This window comes from Pocillopora verrucosa, chromosome 8 (assembly GCF_036669915.1).
Source record: "Pocillopora verrucosa isolate sample1 chromosome 8, ASM3666991v2, whole genome shotgun sequence".
NCBI classification, from domain to species: domain Eukaryota; kingdom Metazoa; phylum Cnidaria; class Anthozoa; order Scleractinia; family Pocilloporidae; genus Pocillopora; species Pocillopora verrucosa.
Window position 1 is genome coordinate 17,298,012 of NC_089319.1, and position 18,305 is coordinate 17,316,316.

Sequence of the window (18,305 nt, forward strand, 5' to 3'; positions counted from 1 at the left end):
TTTTTTTCCCTTTCTACTGTTCTCCTCCAAGGCCGGGTTGTTCGAAAGAGGGTTAACATTAATCGAGGATTAGAAGTGAACCTTGGCTCTAATTTTTAGAAGATAAGCGCGTTTAAGAGCTACGGGTTTGTTGGGTTTTATCTCAATATGACTTGATATTAACAGGAAAAAAAGCTATTAAACCCAATTGAAAATTTACACTAATCCCGTGTTAGGTCAATCGTGTTTTTGAGCAACCCGGCCCAAGTTTTCTTTGGGCCGGACTCTCAAGTCTGTCACCCACTTTTTTATTCCGCCTCTGAAAACAAGACAAAATTTTATCCCTTAATCATCAACAGCTATTGTTAGACGCTGGAGCAAATCCAAACGGAGCTATGAATCATGGGAAAGAAAACCAAGTGGAGACTCCATTACAGTTGGCTGCCGCAACAGGTAACGTATCTGACGTCATGTCACGTGCGTATTGATCTCTGACGTATTCCAAATATTTCTTGTATGATAATCCGCGGGTGAGTGTGTCTGCGTCTGATTGATGTAACTGCCTGAAATCCTGCCAATACTTGTTCCTCTCCGATCTATTTTTTTTCGGTCCTAACACTTTACACGTAACATCAGTATGCATATTCTCCACATTGTTTTCATACATACTTTAAGGTGCTGACAAGGAGAATTTCTTGAACAGTCAAGAGCTTCTTTAGTCGGTGATCAGTTCCTTTATTCTTGTGACGTTAATGTGTGATTCTGGATGATATTATAAGGAGAAATTAGATGATAATCACTCTTAGAGGTCAATGAGTTAATTTTCTAAGGCATAGAAAATTGTTATTTTAATTCCTGATTAAATCTATGGCTTTGATTAACTTATCAATATTAGAGACGACCCTTCTCTAGAATGGTGGTTGATAATTGAACTACACAGAAAATCTAAACCAGAAAGCAATAAAGCTCTCTTAGAAGCAAAGCAAAGACCGTCGCAGGTGGACTGCAAGCCTAAGAAATTGCAGAAAAGAAGCTTGAAAATATGCAGGTTTCGAATTTTTGTTTTCGAGTTTTGAATTTTTTCAGGCTTCTTTTTTGAAATTGTTGAAAATTACAGTCTCCCTGCGAGGATCATTTCTTAGCTTGACTTTCACCCGCAGGTTAAATGAAATTTATTTCATTTTTAAAATAATGTGATAAGCTCTCTTTCTTTGGTAATCTTACAAAGTTTGATGTAATCACTTCATCCCTAAGCAGGATAAGTATAATTTCCAGCTGGAAGAATTTCAGACGTTTGCAAGCTTAGGTTAGAGCAATATTGTAAGTTGGGAGGTTATTGACGTAAAACTTTCAGTATATACGAATAACACCAATTTCAGGTGCAATTTTGGAGGTTTATTCATTTGTTCGTGTTGTTGTTTGGAGCATTGCTTTGGTTTTCTCTAATCACCCGAGTTTAATAGTAGCTTCATCCGCCCCAGGTAATTACGAAGTCGTCTCCATGCTCCTGAGGAAAGCTGCAGATCCCTATGTCAGCGTTAACACGTGTTCTTTTAGCCCAGGATTGCGGGGGTTTGGAAACGCGTATGCTGCTGCGGCTGCACATGGGCTCAAAAACATCTTGCGGAAACTACTGGCGGAGCCTGGTCCACGACGGGAAAACGACATGTTGTCACTTACAGAAATTCTTACCGAAGGTTAGTTTATAAACGATTTTATTTGAAGCTTAAAGCGCCGAAGTAGTAATAATTTCTTTTGTGGACGCAATATATAAAAAGAGGCTAAACTACTACCTCGAGTTCGAGCCAAACTGGTAAGGCTCTTGGGAAAATTGCGCAAAAGGATTAATCTTTGTCTTTTACACTGTGTTACTCTGATGTTCTGAACTCTGTTTTTCTCTTTCTTTCTTTCTTTTTTTTTTTTTGCCTCAACCCAGGTTCTCTCTCGGATGAAGGAAACGAAATGAAATTAACAAAGAAAAAAAGCATGGCTCTTGAGGTATATGTCCTCTCTAAATGTTGACTTAACAAGCTGGGTTTTTACCTTTTTGTATGAGTGAAGCATATTGAAATAAATAAAAACTGATTCAAGGTAATGAGGACAATGATTAATGAACTTTGAAAAAAACAAGAAAGGTAGATGACGTGCAGAATAAGATGGTACCACAGGATTCCAGTGAGATGTCATAATTTGAATTCCTCAACCCGTAAAACCCTAACATCAATATTCATATTCTTTTCAATGTTCTCTTTACATTTCCTGTGGTGCTGGATAAGGATCATTTTACTGATAACCAAGAGCTTCTTGCATAGGTGATCAATTCTTTAATCCTCATGACCTTTATGTTTGATTGAAGGGTGATATTGTAAGGAGAAATTAGAAGCTAGTCACTCTTAGGGGATTAAAAGGGTTAAATTCTTAACTCTTCTTTACATATCTCATTGTTCAACTTCGCATGTTTCGCTCTTTTAAGGAGGCTCTGTACCACAGCTGTGAGCATGGATTCCTTGAAATCGCAATGGAGTTAAGAAGTTTGGGTAAGAATGAATGATGCGTTACCTCTAAGAGTGTATTTCGTCTAAGTATCATAAAAGCAAAGAAAACAAGCAAAAAATTTATCTCAAAGGCCAAGGAGATCGTGTAATACAAAGTGAAGATAATGAAAATATGAATTTAGGAGTGGACATTCCACGAGGTGGCTCTTCTTGTCCACTGTTTCCAGGTCAAGTTGATTTTGGGAATGTTAAAATTTTTTGGAGGGTGGGAAACCGGAGGACCTATATATATATCACAAAATCCACCTACTTTCTCCATTTGTCCTGCTCAGGTGTGCCATGGAACATCCATTGTTGGAGTCAAACTGTAGGTCACGCTTACGAACGAGGACAAAAGGCATTCCTCGAATGTTTGTTGCGCGACTTTCAGTCAATGCCGACTAATGAGTACACAAGTGACTTCTGTGAGGACGGACTTGTCATCCTGTTCAATATTTTCAAGGAATGTGAGGTAACATAAACATTGAATCAGTGATCGGGAGAACTTAGTGCCTTGTGGAAAAAAAATAGATATATTGTTATGCGTCTTGAAGAAAATAGATAGACAGTCCTTACGTTCTGGTGGTGTTTTTTATGGTTACGACTTCAAAGGTAGACGTAACACGCGGTTTTAATTGGTTTTACTGTGATAAATTTAGGACCTTGCTCTGTCGAAGGAGCTTGCCTCGGTGCTGTCGTGTTGTTTTAGCCGTCAACCTCTAAAGGAGATCGAGATACTTCCCATAACACAGACGTCAATCAGAATCGGTGAGCAACACATTCACTTAGATGGTCTTTATAGCACGTTTTTGCTGGCGACCAGGCCCTTATTATTTGTTCTTTGGCCTGAGTGTTTCTTCAACCGCGGGAAATTATGAAGCCTTGAGTAACACGAGTCGGTGAGGGGTCTGGCACTGTTAGTGGAAGACTCCCCGCAAACTCTCCCCGACTCTTCTCAAATCTACCCGTGGACGGAGAAACGCGTGTCCCGTAGCCCCAATAATGAGGGTCTGTCGCATGCTAAGCGCGTTTAGATTCAGTCTCCTTGAAACAAAACCGTATCCGATCAGATCAGAGGGAATTGTGAAAAGACTTAGTGAGAACTCAAGACAATGCAATCCCGCATTTATTTCAACACTCATGGGAGACTTGCTCTGTAAGCACCTCAGCTTTATAATTCGTTTAGTTATGGAAGAAGTCTGATATACTGGAAAAAAAAAAAACGATGTCATTCAATGATTGACACCGGCAGACTGGGAAAAAAAATTCCGAGTGCCTCTAATAGTGCTTCCAAGGGCTTCTGAGGGCTTCCAATAAGAAGCTACGACCGTTCGGTCTTTGGACGCTCTACCATTATAGGAGTCATATAAGACTCGTGGTGGGCAAGGCCGTTTAACTAAGTTTGAATTGATACAGGTTTGTTTACTTGATATGTTTTACATTTCTCTGACAGGCCCAGATTACATTAACAGCCCTGAGATGTCTGACATCACGTTTGTTGTTGAAGGGCGACCGTTTTACGCTCATAAAATCATCCTGGCCACCGCCTCAAAGAAGTTTAAGGTCTGTTATACGAGTGCGCTTTTGTCACAGTTTTAGTGTATTATCCAACTGAGAGAAGACAAGAATATTAAAATTAACTAGCTAGAGGGTTTTGACTTGAAATAGCGCCAAATTCTCTTGGGAGTGGGGGGTGCGGCAAGGCAAGCAGTTTCCACCTACCCCTCCTTCTCTCCTACCCCAACCCCTTTTCGCTCTCTTTCTTTTCGCTTTCCTCTTCGCCCCCTTCTCAACCAGAGAACCTGTTCAAAAACTGCGCTTACCTAATTTACTAGGAAATTCAAAGCAGTTATAGGAGGTAGAAGTATGAATCCGATCCTGGGAGTTGAAGGGTTAAGATATAATTGAGATATATCGACAAGATAGTTAAGATATATCGGCATTTACGTTTCTATTGTTTATCTAACTGGATTGTCTTCCACTTTAAAGGCAATGCTGTCAAACAAGACTATCGAGCCGAACGATGGGAGCACCCCCTGTATTGAAATAACTGACATAAAATATGAAATATTTATGGTAAGGTTTATGATTGAAGTAACATTTGCGTTTATGGACGCTGCTTGCTCTACACGATAGTCATCACAGATTTTATGTCGCCGTCGTTTTAAGGGTAGAAAGCGCTATCCGCTGGACGAGTGTTTATCCACTGGATATAGCACAGTGCGTCTTGTTAACACTTATTCTATGGGTAAAGACTCATCCAGTGAGTGGATAGCGTTATCCGCCCTGTAAACATTCAGGCCCACATCAGTGTACTATTGTATGGATCGGGGTGCGTTATTCTTTCGTGTGCTGTGGGAAGACACTAAGCTCTCCATCCTCTCACGACCAGCCAAAGTGAACGGCGATCCTTCGAAGGGAAACTTGACGACATTATTTTTGGTTGGTTTAGGTTTCTTGTCGTTGTTTCCCTTTTTATTCTGCCCGGGGGAAGAGAAGATAGTATGGCCTACCACATGGAGGAGGCAGCTTTACACCTATTTAATATATATATCAATGAGGGGGTGATAATGATAACATCTTTACTTTCTTAGCTTGTGATTCAGTTTTTATACAGCGGAACGGTGGACGATCCTGTACATCAAAATAAAATTCTGGAGGTTTGTGATTGATTTTTTTTCGTGCATTTGAGAGGACTGTAGTCTGTTCACTTCTTAACTTGCTTTTCCGTCTTGGTTTCCCACATAGTTGTTACAGGCTTCGCAGTACTTCATGTTGGACTCATTAAAACGTCATTGTGAGCGTTTTGCTGCGAAACACCTTGACTGTGAAAACGTTGTCGACACATACGTTTTCGCAAATGTGAGTAAATCGTTGATCTTCCTTTTATTTTAAGTTTGATTTTTCGTTCATCCATTCATTTTTGCTTACAGTTGCGTCAACCACAACCCGGGAGTCCAAAGGGCGCCATTTCTCAAATTCAGATTTCAACCCACCCCACCAGTATCTGACACTTGAAACGTAGGGCAATTTTTAATTGAGTCTCTAAAGAAATCACACCCCCTCTCAAACACCCTATATTGAAGGAAAAATAACATTTCGAAAAAAATTACCGTAAACGTGTGGTAAATATGACCTCTGTGCCTCCCTGACGGAAGGGTCGCGACTTGAAATTTTAATTTTAATTAGAACTCTCAGGAATTATCATAAATAGGGAACGCTCTATTAATGATATATTGCCGATGGTTTGATGGGACTTCTTGCTGTAACTTTTCAGTTGTGTGAGGCAAAAGAGCTGCTCAGCTATTGCGCAGGTTTCATTTTGAAAAACCTGGCAGCCATGATGGAAGTCAAGAATTTTAGGGACACTTTGTTTAACAACAATAGCAATGAGGTAACTGCGATGTGAAATGAAGGAAGGCTGGAGACTGGTCACTAGCCTGCTTACTGTGTGTTATCGTGTGTGTCACAATCACATATTGTTTTATTCTAGTATTAGGACGGATGAGCGTGTAGACTGTTTTCTTTTTAGCCGAGAGGGGATATAGATAATGATTCTCGTTTTGTAACCTTCTTAACATCAATTTGATCTTAACTATGTTGGTCCTTCTTGTGGCTTTGTTTTATCTTACTTTTTCTTCATAGCTTTTACAAGCCCTGAAGTCTTGTTTGATTGAAAGAATCAAAGCGAACAGTACAGCGAAACCACCCGGAAGGTCACCCGTCCAGTTTTGAACACACACAGGCTGACCAACACCCGTGTTTTGAAGACGCGCCATTGAAAAAGAACACAGAGGGACCTGGAGACACTCTTATGATAGAGAACATTTTTGCAACGTCATGCTTATTCATGTGCGCGCTAACGAGCGTCATTTGTCCATGGAGGGGGGGTGGGGAGTGAAAAGTTTCAGTGAAAAGAATAATCCTTCATGAAACGAATAATCCGTCATGAAACGAATCTCAAACCACCCAGTGGATCAGGAAGAGTGAATGTGCATACACGTATGTATACTGACAATAGAACCCAACTAGTACGAACCTGAGAAGGACATTATGCTTTATTTAATTTTTTTTTTCAAAGAAAAACTGACAAAACTATGTGGTGTTGCTTTCTGCCGATTTGGCTGTTGTCAAAACTTTCAGCCTTAAAGAAGTTAAATGATACCAAGTTATGTGTTTCTTTAACATACTGTTCGATACTGGGTTATTGTGGTTACTAGTTTATTGTTGCTACTGCTGAAAATGGCAATCGAATGTCCGCTTTTTTCAGCTACCATGGGCTGAATGCAACATCGAAAGAGCTATGTAGATATATTGCTGGATCATCTTTTGATACAATGATCATAAGAACACGTCTGACTACAATTTGGTATCCTCGTTTTTCAGGAGATAGTTCTCTTGTTTCTGAAAATAACAAAGTTAGAGACAGGGTCATAACGGAGGAAAATGATATCAAATTTGAAAATCAAGGATTACTTTAACGATTGGTATACTCCGATATAGCCCGAAGGAGGCCTTCTGAGTTAAGTGACGTGAAGATTGTCAATCTAGGGAAGGCCGACCCTAGGAGCAAAATATGTTTTCGTAACCAAAACCTTTAATTCTTCTTTGAAGTATTGGCCACTGGTATCCTTTACGACCATCTTTTAGCATATTTTGATCAGAGTAACTCGGTGTATCATTCAAATTTCAAAATAACTTTTCTTGGATAGAGCAATTATCAAAAAATACAAAAAGCATCCCTCCCCCTTCATTGTTTTGGCTGCCTTAGCTGAGGCTATAGGCGAAGATCTGTAATCATGATCTAAAGCTTTGGACTAGGTGTTCATCCAAAAAGCATTGAAAGTGTTACTTGCGTGGGCTTCTGTGATGCAGTTTTTGAAATTTAAACAGCAATGACGCAGACATGCTTTTCATTTTGGAAGGGAAGAAAATTTTACTAGCCTCCATTCCATTTCTTCCTGGTGGTGGGGGGGTGGGGGGGGGGAGGGTAAGGGTACACGGTAGGCTACACGTTTACCTTATTTTGGACCTCATTTCCCTGGCTTAGATACGCCACTTCTTCTTCTTCCCATGTGAATTTGTGACCAGGCAGAAAGCCGCGTAACCAAGCTTTTGTTGGGAATAGCAACTTGGAATCCACTTTCTTATGCCTGTCTGCCTCAGTTTCTTAAGTGAAACAAAGAGAAAAATCTGAGTAAAAGGCAAACTGATGTAGGTTATCCCCTGCAATAGTAAACTAGCTACCAAATCATGAACGTTAGCTCAAAGCTACAATGATTTTATTGTTATTACCGAAGGCAAAACTTGCGATCAATCCAACAATGAATGCTGCACCAAATGACACTCCAGAAATCCAAAAATAAGACAAGCTGTATAGGTCAGCTAACGGAGTGCTGGAAATGGAAAAAAAAGCACAATGGTATTAGTTATTTGAACAGTTTCAGCCACACAAAACCACTTCGGAGAGTCATTTAAAACGAAGTTTCCCATTACAGCGTTTTAAAATCTTCATTATCTTAAAGAAACAGTAAGTTTGAAATAACTCAGCGAAAAGCAAGTGAAGATCATAAATTAACTAAAGAAATCAGGCGCGATCTGGTCTTACCCCGTATGTGGTTTGAAACGGTTTCTAATGGTTCCATTGTCATATTTGGATAGAATCCCCTGTGTGTCGTTTATCAGAGCTTGTTGGTAAAATGAACACCCCTCTACCGAACGTAGGCCTGGGTTGGTATCAGGCGGGTAGAAAACAGAACCAACGAACACCCATGCTGACAACGCAACACCTGTCAGAACTCCGAAGTAGACGCCCTGCAAATGGGGGCCAAATCACTGTAAGATTTAGTAGTTAAGTCCCGTCACCTACGACCCAAGAATTCCAATATCGCTTGCGTTCTCCTCAAAAGATGTTGTCTCTCGAAGAACAGTTTACTTCAGGAAAATATGCACCCTCGAAAACGTAAGCTACCTCGTCCCTTGAAAAAAATTATGTTGCCACCAACAACGAGTTGCATTTAAAAAAAAGTTTGCTCTTAAAGGGAGTTTTTTTTAACCCTTTAAACCCTTAGAGTGACCAGCATTGAATTTCTATTTATATCGATACTGCAGAATCATTCATTTACATCATGAGGATGAGGGAAATGATCCCCAAACTAGGAAGCCCCCGGCTTTCATACTTGAGCGAATTCTCCATGTCAGTACCGATGAAAATGTATAGAAAGGAGTCTAGAGAATGTGGATACTGATTTTAGGATGTAGAGAGTTAAAGGTGCGTTCCCTTCTGAAATTGCCCTCCTGAATTAAAACCGAAAGCTCTCGAAGTTTGCTCCAAACTGTTTTCAGAAGTGGTATTTAAATTTTAACTGGGAACAACCGATTCAAGTTTCGGATCATATACACGTTGCCAAGGCTCGGTAACAGTCACCTTTGAGTTCATCCTTGGAACAAACATTCCAAGTGTGACAACTGCAAGCAGTGCTCCACCAAAGATGCCGGTGATACTATAAGCAAGCTGAGGAAAATATGAAACAGATGTTTTAATATGATCACTGCTTACTTTACTTGCTAGCTGAGATTGAGAGCTTTTTCGTATCAGGTGAGTGCCGCAAAACTAAAGCAAAGAAGGCAGTCAATGAACGTCAAAGTTTATATCATTTGTGGCTGATGAAAATTCGGAGTACGGGCTTCAAGCCAATGAAAGCTAGAATTACTTGGTTAAGATCGTTTGGATATAACAATACTGAATTGATTTTGTTACCGAATCAAAAAATAGGCCAGCAAAGCGTACATGTGGGCAGTGCTTTAACCATGAAAACGAAATTCATGCATGCACCGCGGGCCTACATTCTTACACTCACTTACTCACTCATTCAGCCGAAGGCGATTGAGTATTGTGCTGACAGTGCAATACCCACAGAAATGATTGGGTTCTGAAAGTTAACTTGGATATGGTGTTTCGAGACAGTCTGCACCACAGGCTGAAAAATATCGTAACTCAGGTAAGAAATGACGTCTTACCTGGAGAACCATTGCACCAGTATATTTCACTGCAAAAGCTCCACCCATCACAACTCCGCCATAGAAGACCGCTAAGAGGGGAAAATACGTGAAAATAAACAACACTTCAAAAGCAACACGCCGGTCGCCCCACCGGATTTCCTGAGAAGTGTGTGCAAGAAGTATTGAAGCATTGAAGTCTGTGCTCCTGAGTTAAATAAATGTGCATAGGCTGATATTTGAGTAAAAAGTTATCTTACCCATTACTTTACTAATTTTTGTGGCTTCAGAGTCGGTTAAATTTATTCTTCGCTTGATGAGATCTTCAACTGTCACAAGGGACATGGCATTTAAAGCCGAGGATATTGTGCTGGTAGGAAAATAAATACAGAAATAGATAAGCACTAAATAGATCCTTTGTGGCCAAATGGAAGTTGGTCTTCGTTAGTATTTTTCTCACGTTGATATTGGAACCTGAAAAGTTGAAAAATCGTAATGATGTGTGAAAAGCTGACACTGAATAAGGATTTATCAGAGGTATCAAGCGAATGATCTTGAATAGAAAGGTGTCTCTCAGAGGATAATAGATGATGATGCAAGAAGTGTTGCGTCTAATAAAGATGTAGAATTATATGTCAAGCTAGGTACCTGAGAGCAGCGCCGTACAGACAAGCAGTAAACATTCCAGGCAGGCCCTTGAGATGTCCAAGCTTGTTAATGACGAAATACGGAAGAACCTGAAAAATATTTGAAGAATAATCCCTAAAATAATATGTTAAAAGAACGCTAAGTTTAAGAATTGCCATTGCAGTATTACGGAATATAAATAGCCCCAGCAATAACGGAGAAACCGTCTGACTATTTACACAAAATTAATTTAAAGTATTTTGAGCAAGATAAGAGTCTCGCCTCGCAACATGCAGATGATACTACATCAAAATGAAGAGGGTGGGGGGAGAATTAGGGGTAGCCTCTTCTCATGTAGGATTTGTCCGAAAATATTCGATCGATCTCATCGATCGTTCTCGATTTCTACCGTTCTCGGGTCCGGTCTCCTTGTTAAGGATGCGGGCTCGTTTTTCTTAACAGCGGCTGGCGATCGAATCTCCCACCTACAAAGCTTTTGGGGATCCCAAACATACAACTTCCTTCCCCCAAACAAAGAAAAGTATTAATTCATAGAATTTAAAATCCACACATGTTTATACATTGCGATGTAAAGGCGCTGGAATAGAACCCCACATCCTTTCCCTGAATCTGATCTTTACCTGGTCGCCTCTCGAGATCTTCTTAGTTTCTATCAGATCACAATCAGCGTATGTTGCAAATATCACCATTCCGTCCAGTGTACAAATAGTTACCACAATGATCAGCCCAGGTATATTCAGCCATAACGCTCTGTAAGGCATGAAGAAATACAAGTGCATCAAATAACACAAAATTCTGAGAACCTGAATGCTTGCGGTGAATGACCACATTTGCACTATTCGTTGGGGTTAGGGATAATATCAAAAATGATACTAATAATAGTAATAATGTGTTTAATGTCACTAGTCTTGCATAGAAAAGAATTACAATGTTACATTAAATTCTAAAACTAAAAATAATAATGTAAAAAAAACTTTTATCAACAATGATTATTAAAATTAAATGGCGACGTAATCTTTCAGTTACATGCTTTGGTATGGTAAAGTTCTCTGAGTTTCATGTTTGGTGATGGTGAGCAGATGCCCTTGTCGTAGGGCAATGTTTGTGGAGTGGACTCCGTCTTAATATCTTACGGAGTGTATTCAAACAAAGTTAACTTCGACTTTTATCCAATCTGGGTACCTTTAGATATAGGAGGACTTCTCGTAATGAAAGTGATGGTAAGATGATCCTAAAGGAATGGGTTATTTTATTATTTTTTATCCTTCCTTGAGCTGTTGTTGTGTACTCTTGCGCGCTCTGAAGATCCTTAGTTAGATCTCTGAAGTAATTTCTTTCTATTACATTGCGCAACCTTACTGCGCATAACTTATACACGCGAGAGGCGCACGCACTATACAAGTGAGAAGCGCATGCACTATACCAAAGTGGCGGCTTCCACTGGCTAGAGGCTTAACCAAGGATATGACGCGGGATTCTCTCGTTATGAAGCTGGTGGACCCAATCTGCAAAAATCTATTGCCAGTTTTTTGGCAATTTAATTAGATTTAATGGAGGAGATGCAAGGTTTGACGGCTCATGTCAGGATTAAGCTTATCTCTTTTCTCCTGCTTACAGCAAAGAAATGAGTACGAGTTCAGAGTAATGTGAACCATAAATTATGCGATTTTGATTTGTGGATAGCTTCGTGTCGTTTCGGAAGGTCTTCACCTTATCCTGTTCTTCATGGACGTAAACTAGCTCTGTAAAGTCGTACCTGTTGGTCACATGAGCGCGAAAAAAATGACTATGATAACTATCCAAACTGACCTTTTAGCCTCTTTGAGTGTCCTTACTGCGAGATACCGCTGTACAAAGTATTGAGTGGTTGCCCAGACTGGGAGCAGGGCGATAGTGCCTCCCATGGTAAGCGTCCAGAACGTGTTACGAATCCGGGGGTCTGGGTTGAAACTAAGGAAGGAGTATGTCAACAAAACTAAGTGTGAGCAAAAATGTAGTATTCACTCGCCAATTTGTTTATTGTGTTTTAAAAATTGAAAAGAGGTTCTCAAACATTACTCATTCTTTTCCTGCATCTACTCAGTGTTACGCAAGAGCATTTTCTTTCCAACATGCAGGATTTTTGCCTGATAAATCCATCTCGATGGTATAACTTTCACGAGTGTCCCCTGTCCCAGTAGTAATAGTACTAGTGTACATCTGATGCACAAATCGGAAAGTCATGTTTATAATTTCGACTTCTGTCGGGACTACTCGGAATGTCTCATACTAGGTCGGCCTGTATTATATATTTGACTAGTATGGCAAGGCTATAGGGATTTCGGGGAATATTAGTTACGAATTAAGTCATTAATTAAATGTCCTGGTAAATATTCACTATGTCACGGAATGGTAAATGATTGCATTAGAGAGTGTGACATATGTCATAATATTGTAAACAAAGTCCGCAGTTGATTTACTGTAAGAGAGAAATTGTAATTGCACGCGTTTAGTTCGCCTAGTTAGGTAGGTGAAGCGTGCTTTTGGGTAATAAGAATTGAATATAGACACATTACAATAGGTTGACTTGGGAATTTGGATTTGGGAGAACGTTTGAACTATTACAACGAGAGAATTGATTGAATGAATTGTGAAGATGTCGGCGGATTCGTCGAGAATAAAACTTGGAAAAGAAGTCGGTATACAGTCCTCTTCGATTGATATCGAGTTAACCAGCGATTGCGGAGTCCGTATAGATTCATCGACAATGGAAGCAGGTATGCTTTTGACTGTAAATCAATAATTGTACAAATATTTGCATTTCATACATACTCAGAGAAGTTGATTCGTCCGTGTTTTTTATTGATCTCCCAGACTTTGCTCAGCCCGCCTACTTCTAAACTTCCACTGACAGCAACTGTAATAAGACCTGCCAGTATAATGATCGATTGAAATACGTCTGTCCAAACCACTGCCTTGAGACCACCCTACAAATACATGAACATCCTGGTTGTGGACTCGTTTTAAAACAAAATGAAGCAAGTTATGGAATATCGACCGAAATAGTTCTCACCAGAGAAGTGTAAAAAGTACACACAACCCCTGTAGCGACGATGGAAACTGAGAGCGGAACACCTGCAACTGGAATTAAGAAAAGATAATTTCTTTCTTCTGTACGGAACGTCAATTCAAATCAGGTGGATTAAGATTATAAATGGAAATTTACTCGGACTCATGCGGAAAAGTTGTAATAAGGAAAGGCTTAGGAAAGACCCATGTGTTGTATTTCAAAGGGATTTAGTGCATGTTTGGTGAAAAGGCTAACGTGGTTGTTACATTTGATCAATTCTCAAACTTGGCGTTATGGTTGACTTTGTAATGAGCATCAGTACCTCCTCTCTGGGGCATTCTCAGATTTCTCCGATTTACCCTAGTCAACAAAAGGCAACACTCCATATTGACTAACACAACAATTTTAAAACCGTTGCGCTAAGTAACTAGAACACAAGAATACCCCACATCCTTCCCTCCAACACTAAGTGGATCATGATGACCAACACTAAGTGGATCATGGTGATTATTGTAACTCACTTACCCGCTTCCAATGCCAGTGAAGGAGCAAACAACGCCACGAACAGATACAGAGTCTGCAAGAGATCAAGGAAAAGTTGATAATGGTATCATACTGCACGTTAGAAGAGCTCTTCCGAATGAAAAGTATAATTGAGCATATAGTATTGTTTGACTTCTCTGAGAGTTTTTTTGGGCTGAAGAAAATTAAATTACACTTGCTCAGGGAAGGGACGGAACGGTTGCTCTACGGGAAGGGCGGGGGAATGGATCGTTCGAGTAATCTTTTATACGTTTAAGAGTTACTTTTTTCGAACAAGTTGCTACCTAACGCCATGGTTGTCTTCCATTTCAAAGAAAGGAAAGGAAGGATAATTTCGATGAAAATGTACTTACCACCGATAGCAAGAAGAATGCACAGCCAAGCATTCTTGCACCAAAAGAAAAGCGCATGTCAAGGTACTAAGGAAAACAGATGAATAAAAAAAATGATATGAATAGATAAACAGATTAATAGGAAGGAATAAAAAGTGATTGAATGAGTGAATGAATGAAAGAACAACGCTTTGAGGCTTTGAGCAACGCAGCCGGTGACAGGTCTGTAAGCGGTTTCGTAAGACCGTGACCTAGTGATGATAATGAGGATCAGAACCCAGACAAGCTTAACTTGACTCGTCTTAAATCTTCCAATGCGCAGGGCGGAAATAAGTGCGTCATGCAGCGATGAAAAGAAAATGGGTCGTAAAGGTGATACTTGATTCATGACACTTGCTGCATCATTAATCTTACAGAAGGGTTAAAGTTTAACCACAAACTGCGTGAGTGTTGCAATGAAAACATTCCTGCCATTCCAATCAAAGACATTATAATTCATCATCATGCTATCTAACTTACAGAGCTGGCTTTTTTCGCTCTAAGAAAACAAAGGCGGAAACCGTGAAAATGGTATGGAGGAAGCGAACTTCACGTGACTAAGTTTGTGAACTTTTCAAAACATACACAAAAGAACCTGTTGGGCTGGCTGATAATTAATAATAACTATCCAACTAAACCCTTAAAAGCTTCTTTAATATGCAAAAATTATCAAACGCTGAAGATAAGTTGACTCGATCAGAAAAATTAGTCATAGAAATTGGCCCTAACACTTTCTCAATTTTGACAGGTGTTGAGTAACGGTTGCGATTTCTTTCTAACTCCGTTGGCCTACCTCGTTCACCGAAGTGATCTTGATTCGTCTAAACATTGGAATGTAGACGGCGCTCACAGGTATACAAATCAATACGTAGCTTATGATGATCAAGTAGAACTGTGTTCCATAGGTGTAGATCTCTGCTGGTAATCCAAGGAGAGTGATCGCTGAGAGGAACGACACTAGAATCGATATGGCGACAGGCCAGTTCTTCATTTGGCGGTCGCCCAGAAGATACTCGGCCGTTGTCCTTTGTTTGTTTCCACCCGGTCCGCAGCCATACCAAATCCCGATCAGCGCCGAGATAAGTAACATGATGGAGAAGACAACATAGTCGACAATACTGAAGTGGTCTTCGGCCATAACTGCGTCAATTAGAGCCGATTTCCGAGGACTGCGCTATCTATAGTAAAAAGGCGAACAGAGAAGAACTTACTCCTGAGCAAATAAGGAAAGCATAATTTGCATGTTAGCCTTGCGGTCCTTCTGAAACAGACAGCAATTGTCACATAATAAAACATCAACGCAAGGAAAAGAAGCAGTTTACAATCGCTACCTCTCTTCAAGCCTCCAGCAATTTAACTTTCCCGAATTAGCAGAGATAAAAGGAAACAATAAACACTTGGGCGATGGTCGGAACGGATTATTTGTGTCAATCAATTTACCGCGGCTTTTTAGAAATTGTGTTACTCTTCGTTATGCGTCACGTACTCCATCTGCAACATTGTATTTATTGCGCCACTTCCCAAGGAAGGGAATTAAAGCGCTGTGTCTGTAAATGAAAAACACACAATGATATCAAAACTACAAAGTCATAAACTGTGTCCTTCCAATTCATTTCAAGAGATCGTCAAGTTCTCCTGCGCTTCAACAATGGGTAATTAAAACGAGGTATCAATTCAGTAAATCTATCTGACAGCGGGTGTTGATCTGTTTATCATAACACAATTGATTTGGCCGTAATTAAATGAGTCATGTTGAGACAATTAAGAAAATCAGGAATCAGATAAACAGGAACCTTGGAACTGTATAACACAACGACCAAGAGAAGATTAAAGAGAGCGGAGGGTACGGCCAACAGAACAGTGCACCTGTAATTTGTTTTCCTACGGAAAATGATATTTGTATTCTTTCACATTTCGATACCTTCGGTGCGTAACTACATCATCAATCAAAGTCGAAAGTATTGTTCACAAAATGGAACTTTATTTAATCTGCCTTACAAATGTAAACATCACCAAGAATATGAGAAACTCGAAGGTAACTAGCACCTCATACAAATCATTTCGAATGTCTCCAATATACAAAATCATTAGATCACTTTTTATCATATAAACTACGGTGTTATACAAGGATTTCCATCCCTGAGAAAAGGTTGTGCCTAAATCCTACCGGCTGGAGGTACGCCCATGGAGCACTAGTAACGAGTTTCCGAGTCGGATGATTATCGGAAGTTGTCGGCTAATACAATATTGTTTTACTTCAATACAAATATAACCAGTTCTAAATGAATTGACTTTAAATTGATTTTAGATTTGAACATTTCAACCAGATTTACCGAAGTTTGTCATGTAACACTCTGCCTAAATATGAGTGGAATTTCTTAGAAAGGAACAGTCTCTATTTTCATGATATTTGTGTTTGATTAGAAGTATTGTTGACAAGGCTAACCATTGTCTGAAATACTAAAATCAATTCATCTTTAGATATTCATAGGATAACATAATTTTAGTTCACCAAATTGATATTTTCGCTTTGTATTTCAATGATATTTATCAGCAGGTATCACTGTATGAAAACCTTAAGGCAAGTTATTCTTGAAAATATAGAATGGTCATCTATTATATATACAGAATTTATTCAATTATATGAATGAGATTAACCTGTGCTTGTGTTATTTACAGTATTTTTTAATAAAAATTGCTACTATTAAAAATAAATCAAACGTTTCTTATTTGAACACCAACCAGAAACCCTTTGCTTATCGCCAAATAATGCCTAATTTATTTCAGCCGATTCCCCATACAGAGTAATTTGATGCTCATAGCTTTTGTGCTGTGCTATCAAGTAAGCAGTGGCAGGTACACTACTAAGGAACAAGAAGATATTCTTGAAAAAAATGATTCCAATATAGTATAGGACTAAAATGGAATACCAAAAAGTGAAATGCAACTTGCAGTCTGCTTGAAGCAGACCGTAATAAAAATTGGGCAAAGTTAATTAAACATGCAAGCTGTACTTCAAATATTTTCTAAGCCTCCAGTAAGATCCTACTAGCTAGAGGTTATCAGTAGACTAAATAAGAGAGAACAAAATGTCAATGTATTCATGAAAAAAGTGATTCCAATGAATAAAAGACTAATTTGGAGTGTAGAGAAGTAAAATGAGCAAACTGCAGTAAAAATTGGGCAAAGTTGACTAAATATGCTGGCTGTACTTCTAGCTGGTAGTTATTGATTTTGTAACGTGATGTTAACTCAGTTATTGTCGCAGGAACTTACTATACCTTAGATGTTATCAAGTTATTTTCGCTTTCAAACAAAGCCTTACTTACTTATTTAATCTGCCGTGGTTGACCAGCCCTCAGCTGCTATTTCCGTTAGGAAATAGTCATTATCGCTAAGCTCGGCTTGCGTGCTCTTTGGTTAGATATATTCATGAGAGTAGGCTTGGCTTGCGTGTTTTTTGATTAGATATATTTACGAGGTTTTAACCAGTTAGTTTAGTTCAAGTGTAGATTCTACTGCGTCAGCTTCTACTCGGCATTGGGCCATAGTTTTTCTCTATACTGTGACTCATCTATTCTATCAAGTCAAATTCAGTGCGTGTGCAAACCAAGTAAGTAATAGATCGCTTGTTTCAGGCTTATTTCTCAAGCTTTTTTGTATGCTCGGAATCGCGCTTGATTAGGTCCATATCTCTAATATAGGGTTATTTAACATAAAGCTACCGTCCGTGTTAAACACCATGTAGCTTAATAATCATTTTCCAGCCTTCCTTATGATCAAAATAGGTACCAATTATATTTGACACTTCCATGTTATGGTCGTTATTGCAATGTTAGCGATAGTTCCTTCATTTGTGTTATTTTAACTTAAATATGTTACTTACGTTAGCTTCTATTTTCGTTTTGTATTTCAGTTCGAACCGGCATACGGTTGACATCATACACTTCACTACTACGCTTACAGCACGCGATTCACTTTAACTGATTTTGTATGGAACATTGGTCTCTGTCAATTAATCGCTGTTTACATCGTAGTCAGAATTTCTTGTCGAGTTCGTTTAACACTACGCACTATTCTACACATGTGATTACTTAGATTTTGTCTGCTACATTCTATTTTTTTAACTTAAGGTAATCTTTTCTAAGCCTCCTGAGATCCTACCGGCTAGAGGTACAAGAC

The 18,305-nt window shown here is 39.3% G+C and overlaps 2 protein-coding genes across 5 annotated transcripts in view; one reads left to right on the forward strand and one right to left on the reverse strand.

The window, feature by feature from the left end:
• Positions 1-6,611, forward strand: part of LOC131776618 (ankyrin repeat and BTB/POZ domain-containing protein 2-like) — a 19,715-nt gene extending 13,104 nt beyond the window's left edge. For all 4 annotated transcript variants that reach the window (XM_059092834.2, XM_066171526.1, XM_066171525.1 and 1 more), the window contains 12 exons: positions 339-432; positions 1,461-1,676; positions 1,916-1,977; positions 2,453-2,516; positions 2,807-2,985; positions 3,173-3,281; positions 3,967-4,076; positions 4,503-4,589; positions 5,108-5,173; positions 5,262-5,375; positions 5,791-5,907; positions 6,159-6,611. In XM_059092834.2, coding sequence (XP_058948817.2) covers positions 339-432; positions 1,461-1,676; positions 1,916-1,977; positions 2,453-2,516; positions 2,807-2,985; positions 3,173-3,281; positions 3,967-4,076; positions 4,503-4,589; positions 5,108-5,173; positions 5,262-5,375; positions 5,791-5,907; positions 6,159-6,248 — 1,308 coding nt within the window. In that variant the 3' untranslated portion in view covers positions 6,249-6,611. The remainder of the gene's footprint in view (positions 1-338; positions 433-1,460; positions 1,677-1,915; positions 1,978-2,452; positions 2,517-2,806; positions 2,986-3,172; positions 3,282-3,966; positions 4,077-4,502; positions 4,590-5,107; positions 5,174-5,261; positions 5,376-5,790; positions 5,908-6,158) is intronic.
• Positions 6,550-15,632, reverse strand: LOC131776620 (sodium-coupled monocarboxylate transporter 1). Its single transcript, XM_059092837.2, has 16 exons — positions 15,455-15,632; positions 14,917-15,301; positions 14,106-14,171; positions 13,735-13,786; positions 13,213-13,280; positions 12,972-13,126; positions 11,970-12,110; positions 10,781-10,910; positions 10,161-10,249; positions 9,773-9,882; positions 9,534-9,604; positions 8,941-9,027; positions 8,122-8,327; positions 7,809-7,909; positions 7,534-7,682; positions 6,550-6,917 (listed from the first exon to the last, which is right to left on the reverse strand). Exons 2-16 carry the CDS (start codon positions 15,259-15,261, stop codon positions 6,873-6,875), a joined length of 1,815 nt encoding a protein of 604 aa, XP_058948820.2. The 5' UTR covers positions 15,262-15,301; positions 15,455-15,632; the 3' UTR covers positions 6,550-6,872.
• Positions 15,633-18,305: the final 2,673 nt, after the last annotated feature.